The sequence below is a fragment of the Barbatula barbatula genome (genome assembly GCF_947034865.1).
Source record: "Barbatula barbatula genome assembly, chromosome: 12".
NCBI classification, from domain to species: domain Eukaryota; kingdom Metazoa; phylum Chordata; class Actinopteri; order Cypriniformes; family Nemacheilidae; genus Barbatula; species Barbatula barbatula.
The window spans coordinates 17020654-17048165 of NC_136775.1; the positions used below are offsets into that span (position 1 = coordinate 17020654).

Here is a 27512-nt window from a genome sequence, read left to right on the forward strand (position 1 = left end):
CGACGAACATTTTCTTTTTGTCCAAGCTTCACAAACAAAATACTCGTTTCTTATAGTGAAAATCAAACATCAACTTTATGTGATGAAAGCTATTTAATAGCGTTTATTACTAATATAAAATGATCCTTGCCTCTATAATATAAATATCCCGAAATATCCACGTCATAGTTTGATTCATGAAGGAATCCCGTCACCATTTCCCGAATAATCTAAAAATACAACCGTGTTTCATCCCTGTTTCATCGAAAGAACACTTGACGCAGGTAATGATTTGTTTTGTCCTCAGACAGCCAGAGGATGGAAGGCACTGCCATAAAGTGGGTGGGCACATTCTGACCTTATCCCTTAAACTATAAGTGTGGAAACGATCTTGTCCATGCGGACTTTCGCGAGACTTATGCGTGTGCTGAATATGCCTCCACCGACAGCAATGAAATTACAGATGGTGAGTACGATGATCTGTCTGTCCGTCTGTCAGAAGTGCGCGATCCCGCATGAGACCATTTGCTCCGTTTTTGCCTCTCTTGTCATTGTATGATGCTTCTTTCTTTATGGAAACCAGTATAAACAGAGGATGACAAAACTTTGCGTTTGTGCCTTTACCTACCAGACGCGTGTATCTGTCGGGAAGCGCAGGTGAATGAAGCGGCCGATCTTTACATCTTTTTCCCGGGGATGCGTTCGCGTGTTAACTTATCTTACCGTTTCAAACCTAAAATCTTCACGAGCTGCGTAACTGGACTGCGTCACAGGCGCGTTCGCGGCGAAAACGCGCCAAAAATCAAACGTTACTTTATTGATGCTCACGTTTGCGCGGTCTGGTTCGTCAGCTCGTTTTCTTTTCTGACGCACGTTTTATGAACACGTATTTTTGCTTGATTCTGGGCTGTACAGTGACGATGTTCTTTATTGTTTAGCTTCCGATAAGCATTTGCATAGAGATGGATTCTGTGAAAATCTCATATTTGTAGGTTTATATCAATAGCAGTAACAGCTTATAATAATTGAAGTGTGTTTCAGAGAAAGCCATGATATACGCAATGCTTATTTGTAATAAATGCCTGAGTTTAAAGATTTAAGTTCGCAAAATAATTAAGGTTATGCTTGGGACAAATGAAGTACCCTATTTGTATCCCAGATAGCACGGGTACGTCTGTATGTTTTGCATACATTCTATAACATCTGATAGATCAGACCTCTCAGAGATGTATAGATGAGCAAACAATGTCTTGCAGATGCAAATGCAGACATCTAGATGTATGGGTGCTCAAGGACGATTCATTTGGGTTCGAGTATCTCCTGTATGCGGGCATGGATCCCGTGTCTTTTTCGTTGTGCAGACGTTTGATGTAGAGATTAAAGTGACTTGCAGGTACGGAAGATATTAAGTTTTTTTTGTTACGCGCTTTGCATGCGCTGCCATTCGTGGTTCTTTAACTTTGCATGGATACATGTTTGGCAGATATTGTTAGGACCAAACATGCTGTCAAAAGACTTCCGTGCGGTCTGTCGTTTTTTGGAAAGACCTTTGTATGTGGGTTCCCATGGAGATGCTCTTTAGATTAATCCTTGTTAAGCTGGAGTTTGATATGAAAACATTGGAGCTGTTATCTAGCTGATATCTGGACGGAGTGAATCTGTAAGTACTTCCCTAAAAGAGTCTTTCTGTTTGGCTGCTGATATCCCCTGGAGGGGATACAAAGAAGGTAGTCCTTCACACCGGCACGTTTTGTTTTCACCTGTGAACGACATTACAAATGCCCTGGATACATTAAACAAGATAGCTGCAGCGTTTATTCAGTCAGGAACAAATAAATGTTGAAAGGAAGTACAAAGTGTTAACTTCCTCTTTTCTAACAGCGCTAGTAATGTCAGCAGCTGAAAGCCGTTGTTGTTTTTATTTGCTAACTGTCTCTTTCCAGGAGTTGAATGATGGAAGAGGTGCTGGTTTCACATCGTTCGAACTACACCTGAAAATATACAACCTTAGCAGATAAAGATTGAACTATCTGTAAATGAACGAGCGTTGATTTCTTTGGTTTGTTTTAATTGCAAGTCAGCACAGAAAACACAGCAACTCATGTGCTCTAAACTAACAATCCTTTTCTTTACTAGTGGCTGAATTTGTACCTGCTGACACCTGTCAAAATTTGCAGGGCAAGAGTGAAGTTTAGTCTTTGTGTTTTGACATATAAGGAGGAGAGTTGTGTCGTCCCTTAGTTTGAACACGTCTGAAAAACTATTTATTTTGCTCCCACAACTTTAGCATCATACTACCAGAACAGACTCCTGACCCATTTTTGGGCTGCCACCTAGCAGTCGAGAACCGCTGCACATATGTCTGACGTATATGCATGGCAAGCGAGATGAATAATTTTATCGAAGAATAAACAGTATGTGGTCTGTGCTTGTTTTGTCTGGTACGTTTTCTTCCTGTACAATGGCAAATTAACCAGCAGACATACACGGAGTTGTTGGTGGGCAAGTTTACTGGCTCATTCTCATTAAACCCGGTATCGCTCGCGTCCCTGAGTTGTGTGTGAGGCTTTATGACGAGGACGTAACAAGAACCACAGACGTGTTTCATGCCAGGCCTCCCAGACGGTGACCAGATAGCCCACAGGGCCGGAGACAGCCAGCTAGGCTGCATTTTATTCAGGGTTCCACAGTGATGTAGGTCTGAATGATGTAACCTCATCATTTCATTAGGAAGGCCTTGCTGTGTCCTTGGAGACCACCTGCGCTCAGAAGCGCAACGTGATTCCGACGCGCCGCTCCAATTTGACTTAATAGCATTTTACAAGCTTGTTTTCTGTAGAAATACAGAACTAGTCATTCTGTGGTGTGCGCACACTTTCTCATTTATTAGGTATGTGCTGTAGATGCTTGTTGAGTGGTCTTCCATCATTCTTGGACCATCTGGGATTTGGCGTATTAATTTCAGTATCATGTTTTGCAATTGCAAATGTTTTGCAACTGCGGTCTCCAAACTCTGGAGTTTCTTTGAGAGACTTGTTGAAAAGCACCCTACAGTACGTAGGCCTGAGATAAATGTAGCGTACCTTAAAATCAGGCGTTTGAATTCAAGGTCAAAATTCGACTTTGACTTTTGCCTTCAGATCCTTTGAATGGTGTAATTACAACTGTCAGAGACTATATTAGTATGTAATTTCGGGTTAGAGCGCTGCAAACACTTCTTCGTCGAATGGCAACCTTGGCCGGAGAGCCAAAAGGCTAAAAGTTCACCGGCTTTTCCAGTTTTCCACTCTTTATCTGCGGCACTCCGTGTGCTAAAAATGAGTTAAAGGATTTAATGATTTCCTCACAGAGTCCCACCACCTGCTGTGGAGAAAACAATGTTTGGTCTGGAGACTCAGACGAGAGGGATTTATGGGAAGCTTGGCATCCTCTCTCACTCCGTCTCTTTTAGTGCTCGTGAATCTTGCTCATTTGACAAGAGCCAAGAGCTGTCACTCTAAGGCCTGAGAGATATCCGGAGCGTATTGTTTGTCATGGCAGCGGTGTGAGAGGGAAGTCCCCAGAGAAAATAACTCTGGCTGATTCTTTGCGGAGGAGATCTGAGCTATGCAACTTTCACCTTCTGCTGGATCTCCGTCAACAGTTTTGGGAGTAACAGGTTTCAAGCCGTGCACGTAATGTAATTGGATTATTTTTAGAATGTAATAATAATGCACATAACTAGCTGAATATATAAACAGTTTTGCTATTGGACACCATATATTAAATAATTGAATTAATTTTAGAAAATATATAGAATAATGCATTGTTAATATATTATAATATATTATTGTAAATATGGAATCGCCGCTTTTCATATATTGAAAATTTTAAGCACTTGGTTCCAATATATGGAAATGTATTATTTAATGTATTGCATTGTATTTTCCTGTATATTCCCATATGTACTTCTCTTATAAGCGGAGAATAAAGCAGTTTGACAGTAGCAGCTGAACCGTGTAACTTTTGATCTTGTGTGGTAATGCATCTACACCACTAGGTGTCAGTGCAACATGAACAAAGATGTAGTGCAACAGTTGTGCATTATGAATTGTAAACCGGACTCCGTCTGCCTTTCACACAACACACAACATGAATAACACATGCCCTGGCAAAACATACAAAGTTTTGAAACGGTTTTATTTAGCATGTGCAAATACTGTTGTTGTCATGTGGGCCCGATGAATGTTGTACGATTGTGTCATGTCTAAACTTATCGCACAGAGATATGTGAAAGCTTTTTTTTAAAACATGCTTTTTAACTTCTAAAAACTGATGGTGAACAGAGATTATTGCTCTAGTGGAATCCAGTTGTTATTTAAAATAGTTAAATTAAAAAGTGACATAAACATCTGGTTTAAACGTTTCTGTTGTCAAGACAAGTGTGTCTTGTAGGGGTTGTGTAGGAGTATAAAAAAGTGTTGTAAAAATGTTACATTCAGATGTGTGATTGTGATTATTTTACAGTATAAATGCTTATCATCGAAGAAGGTTAGGAAACTCATGTTTAAAAATAGCAGTTCTAAGAAGTAGTTTCAGACAGCAGTAACCAATATGCCTGATAAAAAGTAACTTCTCTTTTTATAAAAATAGACCACGTTAAGTTTGAAAGTGCATTTTACAGCTTTTTTCATCAGACAATGGTTTCACATTCACATCGTTTTTATCTGTTTGTTCTCTTTGTGTTCTCAGCTCTTTGCCGTGTCTTTTGCCTGGGCCTACCATGAAATACCCAAATACCAGCACCAGGACCCTGTGACCTCTGAGATTTTGCTATGTGACCAATGCCCACCGGGCACGGCCGTGGAGCACCACTGCACCGCAAAGGAGCCCACCGTCTGCGCCTCCTGCCCAGAGAAACGTTTTGCCGAACAGTGGCACTGGGGAGACAGCTGTCAACACTGCACATCTGTCTGCAAGGAAAGACAAATCGTGAGAAGAGAGTGTAACAGCACTCACGACCGGGTCTGCGAGTGTAAACCCGGGTTCCACCTAGTGGTGGAGTTTTGTGTCCGACACACTGCCTGCCGGCTCGGATTTGGGGTTGCCGTGCCGGGTAAGTATACATGTGCTCTCTGACCACTATGTGCTAGAACAGTGGTTCTGCTAGGCATGATTTAGGATTTTTCTGTTGTACTGACCCAGGACAATGCTTGTACGGTGTTGTAGAAAAGTCAACAGTAATATCCATAGAATTCAACGTTGAAAAGTTACCATGAACTGCATTGACACGGTATATACTGGATATGTTCAGTGTATCATTTTCTTAATTTTTTGGCACTCTGCATTTATGGATATACCTGTGTTACATCTGCTGTGGAACAATATAGAATTTTATACTTACACATTTTATAATAACAGTGTGATACGAAAGACTATGATTTTTACAGTTTGTTGTTCTAATGTACATCTTATGGAAACATTTGAGAAAATACCATGTATCTCAATACCAGTTGTTTTATAATTATTTTATAACGTATATAAAATACAGGCAAGTTTACACTAAAACCAGCCTAAGCTGGTTGGCTACTTTTGGCTGGTTAAGATGGTGAAGCAGGTTGGTTTTAGAGAGGTTTTGGCAACTTTTTTAGCTGGTCTAGCTGGTTTTAGCTAGACCCAACAGTCAAACACCAGCTTGACCAGGTTTGAAGACCAGCATAAACCAGCTACTTCCATCTTAAACCAGCTAAGACCAGCAAATTTCCAGGCTGGTGTTCGAATGGTGGGTTCCAGTTGGAGTATAGCCTTTGATGTCAACAGCGCAAGATATGGGAAATGCAAGGTCATTGGCCTGTTTGTTTACCTACGCAAAATATTTGACAATGTAGCTACACAAACAGTTGCTTTTCATTATCAGCATTTAGCATTGTCTCACCAGATGACTCTGACACTGTGAGAACAGACTTGTAGTGACTCACCAATTGCTAACCACTATGGTAGTTCTAACACACCACTTACTCAGAGTTGCACTATTTCTTTCTTGGGTACAATTTGTACTCATTTCAACCATCCGATTCACCAGTTTCACACATCGTGAGAATAACTCACTTCCCGTGGCCCCCTCAGTCCGTTTCAATAACCGTTAGGGAGCCACAGAGACTCAAGATTGTTTTCTGAATCATTCAGCTGACCTTGAATCATAACCACAATAATCTCATATTCCTGCTTTGCAACATTTTTTTATCCATTTTAATCCAACCGTTTCAAGGTTAAAATAACACATTCATAAGGAAGGAATGTAAATGAGCAGTAGGCTGATACTTCCCCTAAACTTTCACTGCAGTCCTGCGCTGTGTGTGTGTTGTCAGGGCATGTGTTCATCACGCTGGACGTTGTGTTAGTGTGAAAGTCCGGCGGTGGCTTGGTTCCATCAGTGACACTGCTAGTCATTATACAGAATAACAGAAGTGGTTGTTATCACATTGGCCTCCCCCATCAGACTGCAGCATACAGCTAACTGGGATGATCCGTCACGTTCTTAGAATTTGTGGGTCTCTTTTTAATCAGGTCCAACATTATCCTCTGTTTCTCTGTGAATTGATGGCTTCCCAGCCCAGAAACACCACATCCTAAGCGGAAATTCACAGGCCAAAACCTCACGATATTAAGATATCTGAGAAAGGGTTTTCACAAGCATCTGAGATGGTAGGGATGTGGGTTTGATTTATCTTCAAAGAATTTTTGGTGATGTTCCGGAATTTTTGTCTTGTACAAATAATAAAATAAAGAAGGGAGATTTGTTAATATCTGATACTTTCACAAATGTATTGCCGGGTATAGTCATAAATTCACATCTATTTGTTTTTAATATTCCACTTTTCTTGTTGCCTTTCTGTTAAGGAAAAAAACATTATTTTCACCATAAGACGGCGACAGAGATTCTTTAAACAAAAGATTTGTTAGTCTTGTGAAGTCCTCATAATATATTATTCCTCATAAGCCAGATATTTATTAATGAATAGATTTGTTCAATCATGTTGACAATAAAGATAAGGTGCACTGGTGAACAAGACATTTTTTCACGTCTTAAAGCACTAATGCAATCACGAGCAATTTGCATCCATGCTCAAGCTTTTCTGATAATGTTGCTCATAGTAACAGCAAAGGATATGAAACAATAAATACATTTTTGCACATAAATAATCCCACACCATTTGTGCCACTTGAAAGATACTTAAAATCTACTTTTCATTTAACTATTTCCGTCTGGTGGGTCATCAAATGGGTGGAAAACTTACTTGGATCCGGTGCCATAATACCCACAAACCCACAGCATCCCTAAAAAAGTGACGGCAGTTCTTTGCACGAGCATCCGCCCCTTGCACTTTCTTAAGAATTGTCTCACTTCCTAGAAATGACGTACACTACATAATTGTCAAATATACTTACTGTATTTAACCTCCTACCTGGTAACTTATAGGTCAAATCTGCTTTGTTATTTTCAGATGTGAATCACCTGCACATGTGACTGAGATTTGTTATTGTCATCCTTGTGAATGACAACTAAAGGGACTCATCGTAAAAGTTCCACTTCCAATGTTTTATAAATCACGTCATGTGGGTGTTCATACCATTCAGTTGTCACAGTGCGGTGGTCCGTACGGAGTTCTCTTTGTTTTAAAAAAGGGAAATGAATTTGTCTATTTCTTGTTTGCTGTGGTGAGCAGGAGTTTCGTGCCACTAAATCACATTTAATAGTGCTAACATTTAAAAGTTCCACCCCCAGATTTTCACTAAACAATCCGCATGACTCAACGCATTTACGATAGCAATATCAAATCGAGAGAGAGAGAGTTTGTAACCATTGTGAATCTGGGAAGAGATGTGAATTCCTCAACCTTGAGTTGTTCCAAACCTGTTTAGATAATTGGAAGAAGGTTAGCAACTGAGATTTGTGGGGCACCACTGACTACCATTAAAATGATTGTCAAAGGTGCCCCAGAATCGTTGGTTTTCCTTAATTCTTCAAAATATTTTCTTTTGTGTTTAACAGAACAAAAACGATCGTTATTTCTACTATGGTAGTCAATGGTGTGAACCTTTAGGCAAAACTTTAAATGGGTGCTGGATTATTTCCCAATATCAACCTATATGTAGAATTAACACAATATGGATAATTGTGGATTTGAATTGTGGCTTTACGTCTCAGTATTATCTAGAACCTAGACTAATGAATTTATGGGTGTGTTTTGTTTCTCAAATATCAAATATATTGTTGTGCATTAAATGGGTTGTATATGTTTCATGCAGGCACCCCAGACAGAGACACTGTGTGTGAGAGGTGCCCACTGGGTTATTTCTCCAGCACATCCTCATCTACAGAACCCTGCGTGCCACACAAGGACTGCAGTCAACTGGGACTGAAAACCTTCAGATCAGGAACGGCCTCTCAGGACACTCTGTGTGAGACGGACAATAAAGAGTTTGACTGTTCACATCAGCACATAGAGTGTAACACAGGTAAGCTACAACAAGCCTAACCGCTCAAAATTATTTTATCTGGTTGAAGCTAACCATTAGCTCAAATTGTTTCTTTGCCAAAGGTTTATTTAAAAAACGGTATATGTCATAAAGATGTTGGTGCATTTCAAGATTTCCCATCAGAACACTCTGTAAAAAACAAATTAACAACATAAGAGGTCAAAGAGGTGGCATTATAAGGATGTAGACGCCACGGAGGAAGGGAGGCAGAGGGGAGAAACATCATATTTCTGAAGAACTTCAGACTATGTGCTATGTAATTTCGGTCATTTATTGAACTGAAATTAAGCTCTTCTGCATTACCAATAGAATCACAATTTATTGTATATTTAGGAATTACAATCATTACACTTCAGCCTTATAGAAGTTGAGTGACAAGGTGATGGAAACAGTTTATTGTCATAATGATTGTGAAAATTTCACTGATCGAGGGAATGAGGCGTTGTGTCGAGACTGACAGAATGGGGTTTGACTTGAGAACCTATCATCTCTGATTCTACTTTGAAAAGGCCAATGAACTTGGCGAATGGGACGGCACGTGAGCGTCATTAAAGTGGGCAGAGGTCTAAGATCGGTCAGCCAAGGGATGGTAGACTAGTAGACTTAGATGCTCCTCTACCCTAGCTCCGCAGAGTACCTGTGTGGGGCGGCTCACTGTGGGGGAAGATGTTCTCCCGCTTGTCCCGCAGTCAGCTGTGCCCAAAGGCATCCGTTCCGAGGAGGTCTCTGTTAGGGAGTACTCAAGCAGGTAATGGGAGGTGTGCAAGGGGGCGAACAGGACCACCTGTGCCTGCCCGCACTGCTCCCAATGAGCTGGCCTGCGGGGATGGAGTCACCAAATTCCGCGTAGCGACCTGACAAGAGAGCACGTCGGCTGTCTGATCGAGATCGTCCGGGATATAAATGGCCCGCAGGAACACCACCCACTGTTGACTCCAGAGGTATCGGGCGAGTTGCGACATCTGCCATCAACGATCGCCACCTGATGGTTGACGTACGCTAGGGCAGCCATGCTGGATTGCCACTGCAGGCGGGGGCCGGTCCAGCGCCCCGAAACTGCCTGCCCGTTGCACACCGCACCCCAACCGAGAAGGGAGGCATCTGACGTACCACGACACGCCTCCCAGCTGCTCTAAAGGGACTCCAGCCCGGAGTGGCTGAGTGCTGAAGCGGTCTCATATGCATCAACCTGAGCGGCATGCCGACAAGGATGCTATATGCCCCAGGAGCCTCAGAGTGTTTCAGGGTGACCGCTGACTGCTACCTGATGAGGGCCAGGCAGCACAGCATCGAATGAGCACTCTCTCGTGAGGCATGCTGTGTGGTAACAGAGTCCCATATCGGGAAAAAAGGTGCTCCGACAGGGGAGAGCATGCTCTTGTCCTGGTTGACCCGTAGGCCCAATCGGTCGAGGTGCCAGGCACATGGTCCCTGTGCGTAGGCGACAGATCCTAGGAGTGCCAAGATAGGTCAGTCATCAAGATAGTTAGCATACGCACGTCGTGCTCCTAGGGGGAGGTAGGGACAGCCTCCGTCACCTTTCTGAAGGCACAGGGAGGCAGGGCAAGACCGAGGGGGAGGAGGCTGTACTTGTAAGCTCATCCCTTAAGAGCAAAACCGAAGAAACGGTCTGCCGGAGAATCAAGGCACGAGGAGCGCATCCTTCGGGTCGATAACCACAAACCAATCCTGATGTCAATACAGGATGCGCATCCGTGCAACCTCGCAGGATGGGGTGCAGCCCCCCCTTACTCAGGGGCAATAAAGTAGGAGTTGTGACCCCTAAGACATCTGGCAACCGAGTGCCTGGCAACCGATCGTTTTGCCGAGACAGATCATCCTCACAAGGCACCGTGACCAGGCCCCCAGACATTGTGACGGAGTAACTAGCGGGGAGATCTGCTTCATTGCTCTTTTGGGGAGTAGGTTCTGTGGTGGTAGCATGGCTGTCCTGCCAGGGTCAGGGCCCTGGGGGGACGAGCGGGTCTGCTGACTTACCTGCCTTAAGTCTTCATTGCCGAATGCACCATCGAGAGTGTGGAGGGCTGCGGAAGTGGCATGTCACAACATCGAATTGAGGCTGTTGCATGCTGTGGGCACCCAGGGAGAAGGAAGGTCCCCTGTAGACCAAGCGGGCACCAGGCCCTGGAAAGGGAACGGCTTGATGTGGGACATGGCAAGGACCATCCCATGCGGCTTGACAGCGATCGCGTGGCCGGAGCTGCGCCCAATGTCCTGGGTTTCCCCGGGTGGTTCCTGACAGCCGCTTCCTGGCAGGAAGTTGATGTCCTCTGTTGAAACCTCCGTCCAGGGAGGGGCGGGGCTGCAGGGATGCAGACGGCAACCGGGACCTTGACACCCTAGTGGGGGCCGGGTCGCGGCGGAGAGTTCCAGGTACCAAGAATTCGTCTGTGAACTGCGGGGATGGCAACTCCACGTCGGGCTCGTCCTGGGCTCAGAGTCTGATGTCAGGAAATCACCCCCGAAATCACATTCTCTGCAAACGGTGCAGCTCTGCAACACGGCCAGCCGTGACCACAAATGCTTCTTCAGCATGCTGGAGCATGTGAGGTAGGTATCATGCCTGTCTGTCTCGAGGATGGTGTGGTCGTACCCAAGACTACAGCGGTGAGACACATGGCGACATGTGCATGCTGCAGGACAATTTGCTCTTTTAGAAATTATTTTAGAAAGATGCTCTTTTAAAACACCTCCGACCAGCTACTGAAACACCCAAGGGAATTGCAAATGCCAGGACGAGTTCCGCTGCTCTGCGTCGTAGATCCAATAGGAAGAATCGAAGATCGCTCAGCATAAGCCTCTCAGGTTCCGAAGAACAAAAATTACACTCGGGGGTGCAGGTGGATGCCGCCCTGAGACATTTAAGCATTTAATCATTCGTTAACATCCGTTTCATCAGTTGTTCAGGCGTCTCATCGCAGCATTTGTCCAACAACACAAATATCTCTCTGAAGTGTCCATCACGACAAGTTCCCTTCAATATATAATGCAAAACATGCGACACAGTAAAAATATACACTGAGTATTTGACAATTAACACATTGACAAAACGAAAGGAAAAAAACTGTGACAATATGCTGATGAGTTTGGTTTAGTTTGTGAGGCACAGAGCTCCACAAATAAGTTCAAGGAAAGGAGATGACAGAGCACATCCTGTAAGTTTTCTTTAATTAGAAAAAAGCACATCATACTGAATTACTAAATTAGCTACCTTTGCAGTAGACGATTTAGATAAAGACGTACTAAATAGTCATACTCAAACTTGACAGCCTGTTCATTACCAAAATAAAATAGTAATTGCCATTATAATTATTATACGTGCTTTTTAAGGAAATATATACGTTTTTATTCAGTCAGTTTGACACTGCAAATATGCAAACAAGAACATGAACCCAGAGTTTAGTGATGTACAGTGTGAAACATCAAGTTATGAATACCCAGGGCTATCTCTTAACCCCTGGTAAGTTTTAAGCAGTGAAACAGATAAAACTGGAATTTTGTTTGCTTGGGGTATGGAAAAACCCGGTGTTAAAAAAGTTAAATGTGAAAAAACCTTTTGAGTCTTTGTCCTTTGACCTCAGATAAATACGAGTAAGTTTGGAAAACACACACATATTGTATCTGTATATGCAACACCTTCCTAAGAAAGGTGTTCCAACTTTCCTGCGAAATCCTTGCAATCGATTTCGTTTTTAATTAGTGATATAATATTGTACATTCGGAATTCTCATGCTTTAGCTGTCCTATTTTGTAATTTCAATAGAGCTCAGCTAAATCATCCAACAAAACTTTTCATTGGAAAATGCTTTGTAATATGAACTGGATGACACATGTTTTAACAAGTGTAATGTTTTTAACAGCTGCCAAAATGTTTAAAAGTTGACCAAGCCAAAGTTAATCCCTAAAATAGTCATCGATCATCAGTTTTACAGTTGTTTTAATTTGTCATGATATAATTAGCATTTAACTTCAATAACCATCCAAACTATGGGCTTACTCGCTTAAGGCCAGAGCAATGCGTCACTCAGTTTACACTCATCCCCGGTAATAACATCCCTCCGAAAGACTCAACAAAGTAAACATCTCCAACGAACAGATTCCCTGCAGATTATTTCTGAGAACAAGCTAAAGAAATAACAAGTAAACGACATTAGCTAGCAAGTTAAAATGTCTAGTAGTCTGTTTTGGATTGCAGTGGAAACATCGTCACTTGGCTAAACTTCAATGCGACAAAGTTACACAAACCATTCAACAAATTGTTTATTTAATAGAGTACAAAAATATTATTAAAAACAATTGTTACATACTAAAATATTAATATATAAAGAAAATATGAATAAAAAATACAATATAAATAGCTATCATCTTAGCCACTAGGCAGACCGATCAGCAAACACAGCCTGGTTAACTTCGGAACCGTCTTTAGATTGCGTTGTCTTTTGTAGCGGTGTAAACAGGGTGTTAAACTTCGAAAGAACATAGCTCTTACCATGGTAAAGCTAAAAAATTAATTCTCTGCAATCTAAAAATGACGATTATTACTGAATACCCAGCATTTTAACCAGGGCATGAAATACATAACATTTAAAAGAAACTTAACAATCAGGTTAAACTAAAAAGATGTATATTGGGAGTTTCTGAAATGGAGTGATTTGGCGTATACAGTGAGTGGCTTACAGTACAGCATGTGACCTGTTTTATACAAAACATTTTTCAAATGTAGCACTTGTATATATATAGCTCAGTATAATATAGCTCAGTTGTTATCCCATTATGACTCAGAAGTGGATAAAACAAATGATCTTCAGTTCCAATAGAGTCTAAATGATTCTGACATTGCTCCTTTTCATAGAAGGATATAACACGCACATCAAGAAGTAAATGCTCCACAATGCTTCGTTGAAATTATGTTTTTGTTCTTTGATTCACAGATCAGGTTTTTGTATTTCTTGTTTACACAGAATAAATCATATTATACTTATTTGCTGTCAGCAAGTGTTTGTGTTGGTACGCAAATAATTTGTTAGACATTACACAATACTACATTATATAACATTATATATATATATATATATATATTTATATATAGCCTAATTCTAATGACCTTCATACAACTCCCCCTGAAGCTATAAGCTAGGTACTAGATACAAGTTTTACAATCCTGAATTTCCACAGTAAGGGTGGAGACGCGGACGGTCTAATCAGTTTTAAACATGTGGCAACATGCTACTTTCTGTATTAAAACGTGCGAACCCGAGGGCTTAAAGCACGCTACCAAATATAGTGATGGTGCTTGAATGCTGTGCAACGTTTCTTTGGCCTGTGCGCACTCTTATAAAAATTTACCATGGTTTTACTACAGTTAAAATTGATTGGTTACTATAGTAAAACAATGATTATCACAAAATAACCATGGTTCTGAAAACCATGTTTTTTGTAAAAACTATAGTAAACTATGGTTACTGTAGTAAAACCAAGGTTTTCCCTAAGTAATCAATGCACCAAAACAAATATGGTTACTACACTTGTACCAACACTTGTGTTTTTTTCAAAGGGCCAACCATGTGATCCATTTTGATCCATAAACATTTTGACATGTTTATTGTGCAACTGTTTGCATGACAGGCCCACGCGGCTTTCTTACATCTCGTTCCAGATATCACACTGTGTGAAGAGGCCCTATTTCAGTTTGTTGCGTCACCTCCGCTGGCCTCCATTTCAGTGGAGCATCTGTCCGAGAGTCTTCCAGGACGTAAGGTGGACTGGAAGAACGTTGAGAGGCTGAAGAAAAGCTGTAGTCCTCAGCAGCAGAGGGAGCACCTGCTCCGCCTCTGGAGAGAACAAAACAAGGACCAGGACAAGCTCAATAGCCTCATTCAAGGTTTGTGAGGGCAGAGCTGAATCTAAATGTCTCAGTTCTATTGTTTTTAACAAACAGTTGTGCTGAAAATGTCCACTGACCTCATTTGGGTCATCATTAATTCGCCCTCATGCTGTTTAAAACCTGTATGGGACTATTTCCTATTTGGAACACGAAAGAAGATCTTTTGTTGATAACGTCTGTGTTCATACAATGGGGGTCAACTGGGTTGTTTGGTTACCATCGTTCTTCAAAATAATTTCTCTGTGTTCTGCAGAATAATATTATATTAACCATACAGGTTTGGAATGACATGAGGGTGAGGAAAAACTTGGCTGTAACCCTGTTCCCTGGAAAAGCGTGAATGAGATGCTGCGTTTCAAACGCTATGGGAGAACATCATTGTTCGACCGGTTATGAAGCACGTGTGTCAAACACGCAAAAATGTTTTGGCTTTAAATAACCTCGGCAGGTGATCTGGCTAATTACACCAACTTTGTCTGAAAGGACGCCTACAGTGCGGCATTGAGGCACAGCATCTCCTTCCTGCTTTTTCAGCAAACAGGGTCACAGCCAAGTAACCCGAAACGTTCCCTATCAAATGCTACTCTTGATGCTGCGTTTCAAACGCTATGGCAATGAGAATACCAACGGCGCCGCACTGGAGGTGTCTGGACCCCCCAAGGTTGTGTGGTATCAGACATGATTCTGGGACGAGACTCCAGGACGTGTGAGCCTGGAGTAGCATGGACATCCAGACCATAAAACCTGATAAATGTGTGCGCAGAGGACCAGCCCGCCGCATCACACACTTGTTGCAAGGGGACACCTCTTGCTAAGGCCATAGAAGATGAAACCCCCCTTGTTGAATGAGTTCTGACACATAGAGGTGAAGCTTGACCGCGGGCCTCATAGGCCAGAGAAATAGCATCTCACATGCTTCACAACCGGTCGAACAAAGACATTCTCCCATTGCGTTTGAAACGCAGCATCGAGAGTAGCTTTTTATAGGGAATTGTAATTCTGTGAATTGTAATTCTTCAAAACAATTAATGCTGTAGTTGTGATTCTATTACAATTTTGATCTTTTTTTTAGCTTGATAGATTTCACAGGGATATGAAACCCATCAAAGCTACTGAAAATAATTGACAATGTATGACCAAAATATCCTTTATGGCCACTAATGGTTGCACTTTCTTGCTCGTATTCATGCTAACCATGCTGGTCACTACTATCACTTATCTATATATATGCTCTATCACTTGTTTGGGACTTTCTTTTGGTATTTATTTTCACAATTTCTATAACAAACTTTGCCAACTAATCGCCTATTGAAACGGCAGTTCACAGAATTACAATTCACCTTTAAGCAGGAATGACTTTTCTTGACTAAAGGCCTAATACAGAATATTGTTTTTCACACTTTTTATTTATTTTGTGTCAAAATGTGCTTTTTCATGTTTTCCCTTGCTTTTCAAAGAAAAATCCATTACAAAACTACGATTCGAAAATGTTAAACACTTTACATTCTAGCAGATAATATACAAGCAACGCACAATATAACTTTAAGCAAAAACTGTAACCATATGAGCCTCCCCTGCATGAATGGCTTATATCAGGCCGGTTAACTGACTGATGAAAGACCAAAAAAGTTCATTGAAATGTGTGCAAAAAAGTGCATGAACCCACCACAAATTAATAATCGTCCTGGACATCAGCCTACTTAGCCTGCTTCAGGCTTCCTGTGTCGGGTTTTTTTAAAAACCGGCGTTCATTATATTGTCAACATTGCAAAAAATGTCACAGAGAAAAAAGATTACATTTGTCGCTCAACATTATCAGACAACAATTTGAATAAACAAAAACTGTTGGATTACTGTAAAATTATTTAAAGAAAAAAAAACATACATGAAAGAAATCCAACCACTAATTGACTGTTCTCTCAGAAGATGCACTCATGTCCAGGATGCAAAGACACACCCTGACAGGCTGTTTAGGGCAGGGAACTGGCCTGGGAACTGTGTGACTCCACCTTTGTGTAATTTTAAAGTATTTTTGGTGTGGTGGGGCTATTGTCAGACCGCCAGCTACCGCCTTTAATTTAGAAATTTACTCCTGCACTGCCTTTTTCTCTGACCCTCAAATTCTTGCACAATGCCTAAATGTTTGCTGCATACAATCATTCGGTGCATCCCACCTATGCAACACTCTTGTCTGAACTATCTTCGATAACAATGAATCTAAGACAATACAATGCAGGATTTTAGGACTGACAAGCTCCTCCTTCTCATAGGTGTGAACCACTGCGAGAGGAAAGTATCTCGCTGTGCCAGCGTCAAAAACCTAACTCTGGAAGACCTGTTGATGTTGATAGATAGTGTACCTGGAGAAAAAGTGAGCGAGGAGGTCGTACGGGCCGTAGTCCGTTCCTGTCCCTCTCAACGCTACATCCTACAGCTCCTCCACTTGTGGAAGGTTCAGAACAGTGGTCATGACCTGGGAAAGGCTCTTGCTCAGAGCCTCAGCAAACTCCGCTCGAAAGGCGCCCGCCGACCACTCCTCAAAACTCTGAAGAGGATGAGTCGCATCATCAGCGCGTCATCTATGCACCGCGTGTATGAGAAGATGATCATGAGCATGATCCAGGACGGTACGTGCTTCAAAACCAAACCATACAATGACTAATGATGCCATGTTGGAAGACGACTGAAAGAGGAGTTATTTAAGTGGATAAAGTTGTATATAATTTCGATTATGGGCTGAGAGGGGAGAGTTGGGGTGACTGGTTTTGTTGTAAAGATGCTTGTTTTCGTTTTTTGTATTGGACTGAAACACTAAGAGTCAGAGACAAGTCCTGGGATGTCAGATGAAAATCTCTATTAACGCAGGACTTGGCTTGACTTGTCATGTCTTTGAAGTTGAATCTATGCTCTGTTAAAGCTGTAAATAAAGGATGTTGGTTTTGAATGTATAATAATACAACGAAGAGCATTTATGTTTTATTTAACTGTAAGTAGATATTGTCAGGGGGTGGTTTTTTATCAAAATTTGAAAATGAAAAAACATTATTTATCAATTTGTCAAGAAACTGGACTCTAGAACTGCAGTAAATCATTTGTCTTTAATTTAAATATATTTGTGACTGTTGGAATCTATATTGATGTGTACTACAGTACAACATATTTTCAGATATATTTTAAGAAAAAAACATATTTTCACACGTGCCATTGTGATTGAAGCATGACAAAGTGTCAGGATGTAATGAGGCTGTTGTGTTTAGACATGATCCATCCCTGAGGACTTACTCATAACATGTTTTTTTGTATTTAAATACTATTTGTGCTGAATCATGGGGCCTCATTTATAGAATGTTTAAAAATCACTGCTGAACAGTTTCATGATGATGTCTTAATGGCATTGATATATGAAAGAGCACCAGTCAACTTCCAAATCCTATACAAGCGGCAAGAAGTACTTAGATTTCCACAAACCTGCAACACTCGGACAGGCAAAAGTGCATACGTCTGCTCAGACCCTGAGGTGGCGCTAAGCACTCTTCCACGTCAAAGACCTTTTTTATGAAAATCAACCTTGCTGTGGTTGTAATTCTTGTTCTATAAATGAGTCCCCTGTAGTCAAGCAAGCTAGTTTTGTAATCTTGAAGCTCTTTAACACCCCAAGATGTACTTATTGTTTGATGCTCCTGTTTCTTCCTCCAATACATATATGATATTTATATATATATATCTTTGTGCTGCCAGTGTAAAATTGCTGATTTGTTTTTTTAATGAAACTTTTGTATTAATCACTAAATCCTCTTGGTTAGACGTATTTTTGTCTGTTTATGATCACATGGCATTCATGCAGCATGACGTGAGCATGAGAGTCTGACAGCTTCTCCTAATATGGCTGGAAATGAGCTGAATGAATGAATGAATACAGATAAAAGCAATTCTTTAAGCCTTTGTAATATGTAAATAACCCATGCATTACTGTAGCTAATGATTTACCAGGACAAGGAGGAAAGGATCGTGACAAATGGGACAGCTTGTTTCTGTTTGACAGGTTTTGGTGTTTACACTTATGTCATCTGTTGTTCTTTGTAAAGCAAATATGTCATGGAAAAGCAAAGAGGTGTAGGTGGGGGTATCCCGATTTCCTTGTTTGGTTTACTGATGAGTGTGTTTTAGAAATATTTAGAAATATTTAAACATTATCTTGGATCTCAAGTTTTAATGTCTCAATAATAATAATAATAAATAGAAACCATTATTATTAATATAGAGTTTTTACCTTTAGTCTTTATTCCGTTGCAGTTTAAGTTTCAGTTTGTCAGGCTGCCAAGTGACAATAATAGTTCATACAAACTGAAAACAAAAAAAGGAAAGAAAGAATTTACCCTAAGGGTTTTCTTTTTGTACCTCTACAGGTAAAACATAAAATGTTGTATCTTATGGACCTATTATGTACCTTTAATAGTACAGTAAGATGTTTTGTACCCCAGGAAAAAACTTGTCACTTCATCGTAGCTTTTTCTCTCACAGTGGATCGGCATAAAAATAATCTATCTATCCATTAACAAAACAATCCTAATGACTCATATCAGCAAAACAATATTTTTACAGAAATGCCACGTGAATTTCGCATGTTTTTCATGTGATCTCATTTGAAATGTGGTTTTGGATGACACTCTTGTGTGAAACCTATGTAAATTTCCATACCTATTGTGTCCTGCGTCTTTCCATGACCAAGCATATTACAAAGTTTTCAAAAGATGATGACTGAATGCTCATTGTGGATGTTTTGGTAATGACGAACAGTTCAGAGAAGTTTAGCTCTCTCTTACACATTAGGCCTATTACCATTAGTGGCAGTTTCAGCCACATTTACCACTGGGAAGTTAAATGACCTTTAATTTATCAACATAGGGTACATGTATTTCTGTTTATCCTAGATGATAACATCTTTAAACCAAAGACAATTTGAAGTGGAGCGTGATCACTGATTTTCTTTGCATCTAAACAGCGTTGTGTCAAAATGGGATTAACCCAAAAGAGCGTAAACACATTTGCCAGCAGAAGAAAAACACTGAGAGCCATTTATCACGATTAATGCATCAAGTATAAATTTGTGTGTTTACATAATATATGTCTGTTTACTGTGCATTTTGTATTCATAAACACACAATGAACATGTATATACATATTTAGGAAATATTTACATTGTATTTGTGTCTATTTATCAATAATTGAAATGATAAATAAATGTTTTATATATTTTTCTTAAACAGATGCATGTATGTGTATGTTTTAAAAAACAAAATGAATATGCACAGTACACATATAATACGTAAACACAAAGTTTTATCATGGATGTGATTCATCACCATTAATCGCTTGACAGTCCTAGAAAAAAAGGACCACATAGAACACAGTCTGAAATTGCATTTCAACTAAAATGTCTCTTTTTAAGGTTTACAGCTGTGACTTTTTTCGCAACTTGATTTTTATCAAATTGTTCAGAATGTGTGGCAAACTAATACATTACGAGATATTATAACATAACGAATGCTCAATGTTTCGAAACCAACAATTTTTGACACATCATTTTGGAAAACCACGTGTTGCACACATTGTCAGATGACCTAACACTGATGTTCGGTAAACATGTCACCCGAATAACACAATAGCCCTACAGGTACAAAACATACAATAATGCGCACAATTGTATCCTAAACACTTGTTGTGTACCTTCGCCGTGTAATGTTTCTCCCAGGAAGAATATTGTGACCATACAGTACAGTTTGTTCTGAAATGCTGCATATTGTGCAGTTCTTGCTCAAAATAAAAGTCATCCTAATTCTCATCATTGAATATGCCCTGTACAAATGAATGATGAATGTATCTTCATTATTTGTATTTTTATATGGACGTTAGCAAGTCTTAACTTGCCGGGTCCTCCCTTTTGTGTGGGTGGAAGATGATATTAAAAGCACTTCGTGCTTCTCATCTTTTCAGGACGAGACAGCAAAATGGTAAGCAAAGCCACGCTTTACATATTCGCGTACACTATAGTCGCCTATTTAATGTTGCACTTTCTTAAAATGTATTTTAAATTGTTTTCAGTTGCCTCTAGCGTTGATGCTGTTCGCGTCGTGCATTGATGCATTGACAGTTGATGTCCCCACTTACCCGCACATGGACCGACGGACAGGGCAGATGCTCACATGCACGCAATGTCCCGCCGGGACCTACATGCGCGCGCACTGCACTCCCACCCAAGACACCGTGTGCTCGCCCTGTCCGGCGAACCATTTCACCCAGTACTGGAACTACTTACCGCATTGCCTGTACTGCGGTACCTTCTGCGTGGAAAACCAGCACGTGAAAGAAGAATGCTCACCCAAAAACAACAGAGTCTGCCAATGCGACGATGGCTATTTTTGGCACGCCGACTTCTGCATTAAGCACACCCAGTGTCAGTCTGGATACGGCGTTCAGAAAGAAGGTACAGTATGTGAACTGCTGCTGGGTGCTTTGTTTCTCCCGTGTTGTAGTTCATAGATTGACTTTGAAACCTTCCGAATGTCCACAGGCACCGTTCACAGGGATACGGAATGCCAATGGTGTCCGCGAGGCACGTTTTCAGCAGTCGCGTCGTCGAGCGCAAAGTGCGTAAAGCACACCGAGTGCGAGTCCATGGGTCTTGTTGTGATGCTGAATGGAAGCCGTTGGAATGACAACATATGTCTGACGTGTCAGAGTCTTCAGAATGACGGTACGTTGTCTTTCTGTGGTGTGTTTAGTTGCATTAACAGCAAATTGACCAAATTCTCATTTTTCCTAAAACTTCCTAAAAATTCAGATTTTCTTTCACTGTATTTTTCAATAGTTTTTGTTTAGCCCAGAATAGTTAAAGTGTTACTTGGCTTGGAAACCAATCACATTTTAAAGATCACGTGCCTACTTTATCGGCAGAAACCTGGCGGGTTTAAAATGGAATGAAGCCGGTTTAAGCCTCTTAAGAACCTGGTCATGCTGATATTCCAGCCTGACCCACTATAACCTGCTTGACATGCTTGGGACAAACCCCTTGTCTGCTAAACCAGCTATGACCAATTAAAACCAGTCAACCAGCTCAGGCTGCCTTTAGGAGGGTTGTGGTCAAATGTTTGTTCATGATATCTATCATTTCTTACAGGTGGTTTAAGCATACTGAGGGATTTCCTGCCACACTTCTTTGCTCATCAGAAAATGAAGCTTTCCAATTTGATCAGAGTTGTGAGACATCTGGGGCAGAGGCAGCAAAAGCGAAACACTTTTGTCTACAGAAGAGACTTTTTACTGAACTTGTTTTCTGAATGGATTAATGGCGCTAACATCGACCAGCTTAAAGAGTTACCTAAGACACTTCGATCAAAGAACATGCACAAAACCGCAGAAAAACTGTTCACAATTATTAAAAAGTTCGATGTTTTAAATTGTGACAAAAATAATGTATAGTTGCATTGAGTTTTTTTATTCACTTTTTAGGACTCTGTACTGAAGGCCAGTAAAACCTCACTTTATTTCAATACCATAAATTGTATCTAACAGTGTATGACCCGGGACCTGAATGGCAACTTGCAGTGGCTTTTTGTAGCCGATCACCACAAATAAATCAGTGCATGGAAAACTGCAGGCTTTATAGCCATGTTACTTTCAATGTGTGACTAAGTATCCAACAAGCTATAAGATTAGTAACATTATAACCGCTAACATAACAGACTCAAAGAAAATACATAAGATAAGATAGACATGAGAAACACGTCTATGTCAGTCGCCTTGTTCTGCTGCTGCGATACGTCATACATCAACCTCTAGCAACAGACAATTGGGCTTATCAACCTTCGTTATTGTTGCTTTAATACCTCCATAGTTAGAGTTAGAAAATGTTTTGCTGTCGGAAAGAATTGTGAAATATCCATTGATTGTGCCTGTTATTCATGTTTAATGATAGGTTGTGGACATGCAAGAGAAACAACAGCCTAAAAATAACCAAATGTTGCAACATCAGTCTCGAATAAAACACTGTTGAGATAGAACAGAACAATCTTCGAATCATCAATCATTTTCTAAGATAAAAAATGCTATAAAGCAGTAAAACATTTGTGTGATATGGTTAAACAAATAACACTGCCGTGCATTATAAATAGTAGAATAGCGGTTTATCGTCAGACCGGTTAGCGCTGCAAAGTCCGATTCACGGTTTGCAAAGTCACACAATGATATCATTTTACGTTTCCTTTCCAAGTACTCAGTGTCATGTTCACTGAGATGTTTAAAAAAAGTTATTTGAGTAAATGCATATTGCTCATTTTTGCCTTTCATGGTGTTTGAGACGTTTCATTTGCCGAAATTACACACAACAACTGAAATCAGAGTAAACTTTAAGCTCAGTCAGTCCTCTGGGGTTAATTTTTTCAGTTTTGGGGTTTGTGATGTCACTACTCCAGGAAGTAGAATGTTGTAGTCTTTAGAAAACGATTCTGTTAAAGAAAATATCTCCCTTTACTGTGAACTTTGAGTTTTATGCTGAAACAGAATAAACTATCTTAGCTTTAAGAAGGTGTACTGTACTGTATGGCAATATCTTTTAATCATTTTTTGTTACTTTTGAAGTGGTGAGAAAAAAACAGTTATTAAACCGCCTCTATGCTTTCATCTTTTGCCAACAACAACAACGCACCTATCTGTGGAATTGTTTCGACTTGTTCTGAGGAAATTAAGCTCTGTTAATTTGACTGACTGAGGTAACGGTTTTTCCCCTCAAATGTTTTTTAACACGGTTACAATAAAAGGAAGGAACTAGGCGAGAACCGGTGAACGTAACATAGAGTTTTAATCATATAAACAAACTATAAAATGAAAGTAATATGGCGGCAGCTCTCTCACGGTCGACTGCCGGCCATACAAACATAATAAAACACACCATAAACTCCAGGCCTTGTCCTCTTTCGTCATACCCTCCTGTCGCTCGCCCTTTTATGCTCCCGGAGCTCTTCCGTGAGAAATGCGAGACCGGTGCAATGCGCCGTTCCCTCGTCCCGCCTTGCTCGTTACACATTTATAAGTCAAACAACAATAATAAGCCTTTTAATATACATAAGGCCTAGTCACAAGATGATGCGTGAAGACAATTATGTGACAATAATTCCCACAAGTCTGACGGTGCAACATGTTTCATGAAATAATACCATCACAGATCAGTCCGGGTCACTAGAAACATCTGCACTGATATAAACAGACTGCCATTTATTGTGTGTTTCATTCCATCTCCTCATAAACATGTTCTGCAGCAGATGTGACTGAGCAAAACAGTCAGTAGGCCTATAAATGGCATGGTTCATTCTCAGGCGTCTGTCAGTGTCTGGCTCTACGTTACAGAGCCATGAGCTCTAAATAATTTCTAGTGGCATCAGGGTACCGCATTCCACTCATCTTTCGCCATGCTAAACAAGCGAAGAAACCATTAGAGGGAGTTCAAGCAGTAAGCACACCACAAATGAAGGCAAGACTGTTTCCGGGTATTTTAACTGAGAGTCACATGGATGACTGGTAGAAATTATAATACTGCGGTGGCTTAGTTATTAAAATGTGCCCTTTTCAGTGACACAACACCAGGTGTTTTTCTTCCCTGTTTTGATCTCTCTCTCTTTCTCTCTCGTGTAATTCAGTTTCTTTAAAACCACCAGGGGGAACTCCATTCGTTGCGTTTATTGTCTGCCTTTTCTTGGACTGTGGTCTATACTAAAATTAAAATCTTAGGAATAAGTGAAAGCCATATTTTCACAGCAGGACTTTCCCCTGGAAACAGGCCACAGTTATATGTGGACCAGTCCTGTAGCTGAGGTTCTTTCCGGGAAGTCATGTTGAAACTCTACAAATTAATCCGGATAAGAATTAAGGATTTGGAAATCCCATTTTTGCAATCTAATATAAGGTAATGCGTCTCACTTTTGTGCCAGTTTTCAAAGCGAAAGTGGATTGGATCAGACTGATCCAACTAGTCACCTTTTCAGAAAACCAAAGCTGGATTAGTGCCGTTCGGAGGGACATGGTGATGAACAAAATATGAGATGGGAAAACAAACAATGCTTTTGCAATCACCCAAGAGTTTTGTGATGAGAGAGTTCACCCGCTAAGAACTACTTTTGACTGGTTCATCACTGATGGTTGTGCCAATTCAAGACACTTGACATTTAAATTGTTATTCTTTTATGGTGTTGTTTGAACACAATATTTAGTTTGCTGTAAAGGCAACCTTATGTATCAAAATTTTCATTTATTTTGTATATACATTATATCATAGTGATATATACAGCATAACTCTCAATGACAGCAGCAGACAACCAACATGCACATGCGACCAATTGACGTTTATATGCTTATGTTTGCAACAAATTAGTGTATTTTTAGATGCTGGGTTCATAAAAACATCATCAATTACAAAACATGTATTGCTAAAGTTTCATACAGTAGGTCAGGCCATATTGTGAATGTACGCATAAGATTGCATAAGTACTAGCAAGTGGCTGTGTGACTGCTGCATGAACATAAAAAACAAGTACCAATAAAATCATATGACTTAATGAATAAATGACCATTTTATTTTTGGATGAGCTCATTACCAGTGATACAAAGTAAAACCGACGAAACAAAGTGTTTTTAAAATGATTTTCTTTAAATGCTAAGATTATGCCAAGTACAGATCTGTGCTTAGCGTACAGGTCTGTTTGGTTGACGTTTTTCTATACCCTGAAAGATTTGAGAAGTGTGCCATTATGGTTCAAATGATAATTTGAACTACGATATCAATGATAACCAATAAAAGTTATCTTAGAGAAATTGATATATTTATATACAGTATATGCAGAAGTGCGTGCTTGAGACAGTTTAGTACAATTAATTTTCAGATCTATAAGGCCCTCTAGTGGTCCTGTAGTGGTAAGGGGACAAGTGTTTGTTCTGAATGATAATTTATACTTTAAAACAGCACAATAGAAGATTGGTTAAATACACAGGAGCTAGACCATTTAAGAAGTACTTTGTAATCGATCCAGAACTTCAGTATAGATAGGATAAGAATAGGGTTATATGATCGTACAGTTTGTTAACTGAGGATGCCGTACATTGTGGAAGTAGTTGTAACAGTTTTTAAGAGATCAGTAACTGTGTTGTGTTGTGTTGTGTTGTGTTGGAATGTGACACTGAGCAACTTTGCAAAAAATGTCATGATGTACTTTAATAGGAAAGGGTTTAGCAGGTTGAGAGTCGTATGACACAAAAGAGGAAAGGAACATGACTTTACTGTACGTCATTTTGATAAGTTTTGGTGTTTATACTGTGGAAAGAGCTTGCTATGATGATGCACTGACAGAAAATGCTCCCATACAAACACACCCATGCAACTTTTGTAACAGTTGAACAGGCAAAATAATATTTTCTTATTTTTATTGAATTCATTAACTGAAGCTCATAATATTGCTCTTGCTTTTTGTATGACATATCGCTTATTGCTCCCCGAACTCTTTGTAAGTCGCTTTGGATAAAAGCGTCTGCTAAATGACTAAAGGTAAATGTCATAAATTTAGATCTCATTTTATATAAAGCAATCATTTCATTGTCACTAACATTGACCACTGGGAAGTCAAAGGACCTTTAATTTATCAAAAAGGGGCCACATGAGTTTTTTTATTTGATCTCACATGATATGTAGCACGTTTGACAAACTCTGCTCTGAGACACGGTGCCATCATTTCAAGCCTACGCATGTCTTTATCAATTTTTTTCTCAAACCATACAGCAAAAACAGCAAAATGGTGAGCATTTCGGTCACACTTTACATTATTCTTTCTTTTTACATTTATTCAAATAGTAGATGCTTTTATTCAAAGTGGCATTTAAAATGTTGCCAAAGAGTTAACTTTAAGTGCAGTCTTGTCATGGTTCCTCCCCACCTTGTCCTAGTAGCAGAATCATAAGAGAACCTCGTGTTTTGTGTGGAGAGAAACATAACACATGATACATAATTTTCCATCTCTTGATCTCGTCTCTTGTTAGCTTTCCGCCTGTGTTTATTAACCACACCTGCCCATTGTTATCCCTCTTGTTAGGCTCCCTTTAAGATGCCCTCATGTCTATTATCTATTCCTGTGCTAGTTTGTTTGGTGATGTTTGTTTGTACAACCGTCTTGTCCCCACGCTGGTCACCATACTGGTCCCTGTCGGATTCCTTGCCATGTCTTGATGTCATATATATGTTAGATTGTCTAGACTTTGACTTTTAACTAAGTCAAGTCACCTTGATTTCCTGTTTTTTCCCCCTTGTGGGAAGTATTTGTTTTCAAGTTATGTCTTTTCTCCCCATAGTGGGTTTTTGTTTATTTAAATAAGTTTAGTTTGTGTAAACTAGACTTAATACAGTTTTAATGTTTAATACTTAACACTCATTTAAAGTCGCTGTATTACCTCAGGAGAACATTTTGTTTAGAAATGTAACTTTTTATTATATTTTAGTCTCTTACCCCTACTATCGACATTTAATTAAATGTTATCCGATGTGCACTATAAATATAGTATGTGTATAGTATTTGACAAATAAAAGTTATATTCTGCAGAGTACTAAGTGATATCATTTAATGTAAATCTTAAAATATTTCAGAGTTGCAGGCTGCAGATTTTTTTGAGTTATATTTATTTTTTAACTTAAGCTCACACAAATCCATTTTAAGCCTTGCATTTCACAAAACACTGATCCATCGATGCAATTGAGCATACAAGCTTAAATTGATCAGATAAGCCATCAAGTATTAATAAAACACACATACATCAAATGGCAGACATGATCGGACATTTCTAAACATACAGTACTGTTCTCAGACTGATATACTGACAAAATCGAACTTTTCTGAACATTTATCTTATCAATCTAATATTTTCTCAGCATTCTTATTGTATGATTCAGACTCACGGTATGTTTTCATTACAAAATATCTGACTTTGATTTGTTTTAAATGATAATTCACAAGGTTAAAACGGCAAGTTTATGATTCCGAATTTTGATTTTTAGATCTACTCTTGTTGAGCAAAG

General features: G+C 39.9%; 2 protein-coding genes across 2 annotated transcripts; both read left to right on the plus strand.

Annotated features, from left to right (window-relative positions):
• The first annotated feature begins 236 nt into the window (after positions 1 to 236).
• Positions 237 to 18658, plus strand: LOC306901361 (tumor necrosis factor receptor superfamily member 11B-like). Its single transcript, XM_079469045.1, has 5 exons — positions 237 to 445; positions 4711 to 5074; positions 8269 to 8478; positions 14177 to 14401; positions 16675 to 18658. The coding sequence occupies exons 1-5, from the start codon at positions 377 to 379 to the stop codon at positions 17064 to 17066; spliced, it is 1260 nt and encodes a 419-aa protein (XP_079325171.1). The 5' UTR covers positions 237 to 376; the 3' UTR covers positions 17067 to 18658.
• Positions 18659 to 20393: 1735 nt separating this feature from the next.
• Positions 20394 to 23092, plus strand: LOC306902233 (tumor necrosis factor receptor superfamily member 6B-like). The gene is made up of 4 exons (XM_079470628.1): positions 20394 to 20415; positions 20507 to 20888; positions 20976 to 21158; positions 21582 to 23092. Exons 1-4 carry the CDS (start codon positions 20413 to 20415, stop codon positions 21881 to 21883), a joined length of 870 nt encoding a protein of 289 aa, XP_079326754.1. The 5' UTR covers positions 20394 to 20412; the 3' UTR covers positions 21884 to 23092.
• The last annotated feature ends 4420 nt before the right edge of the window (positions 23093 to 27512 follow it).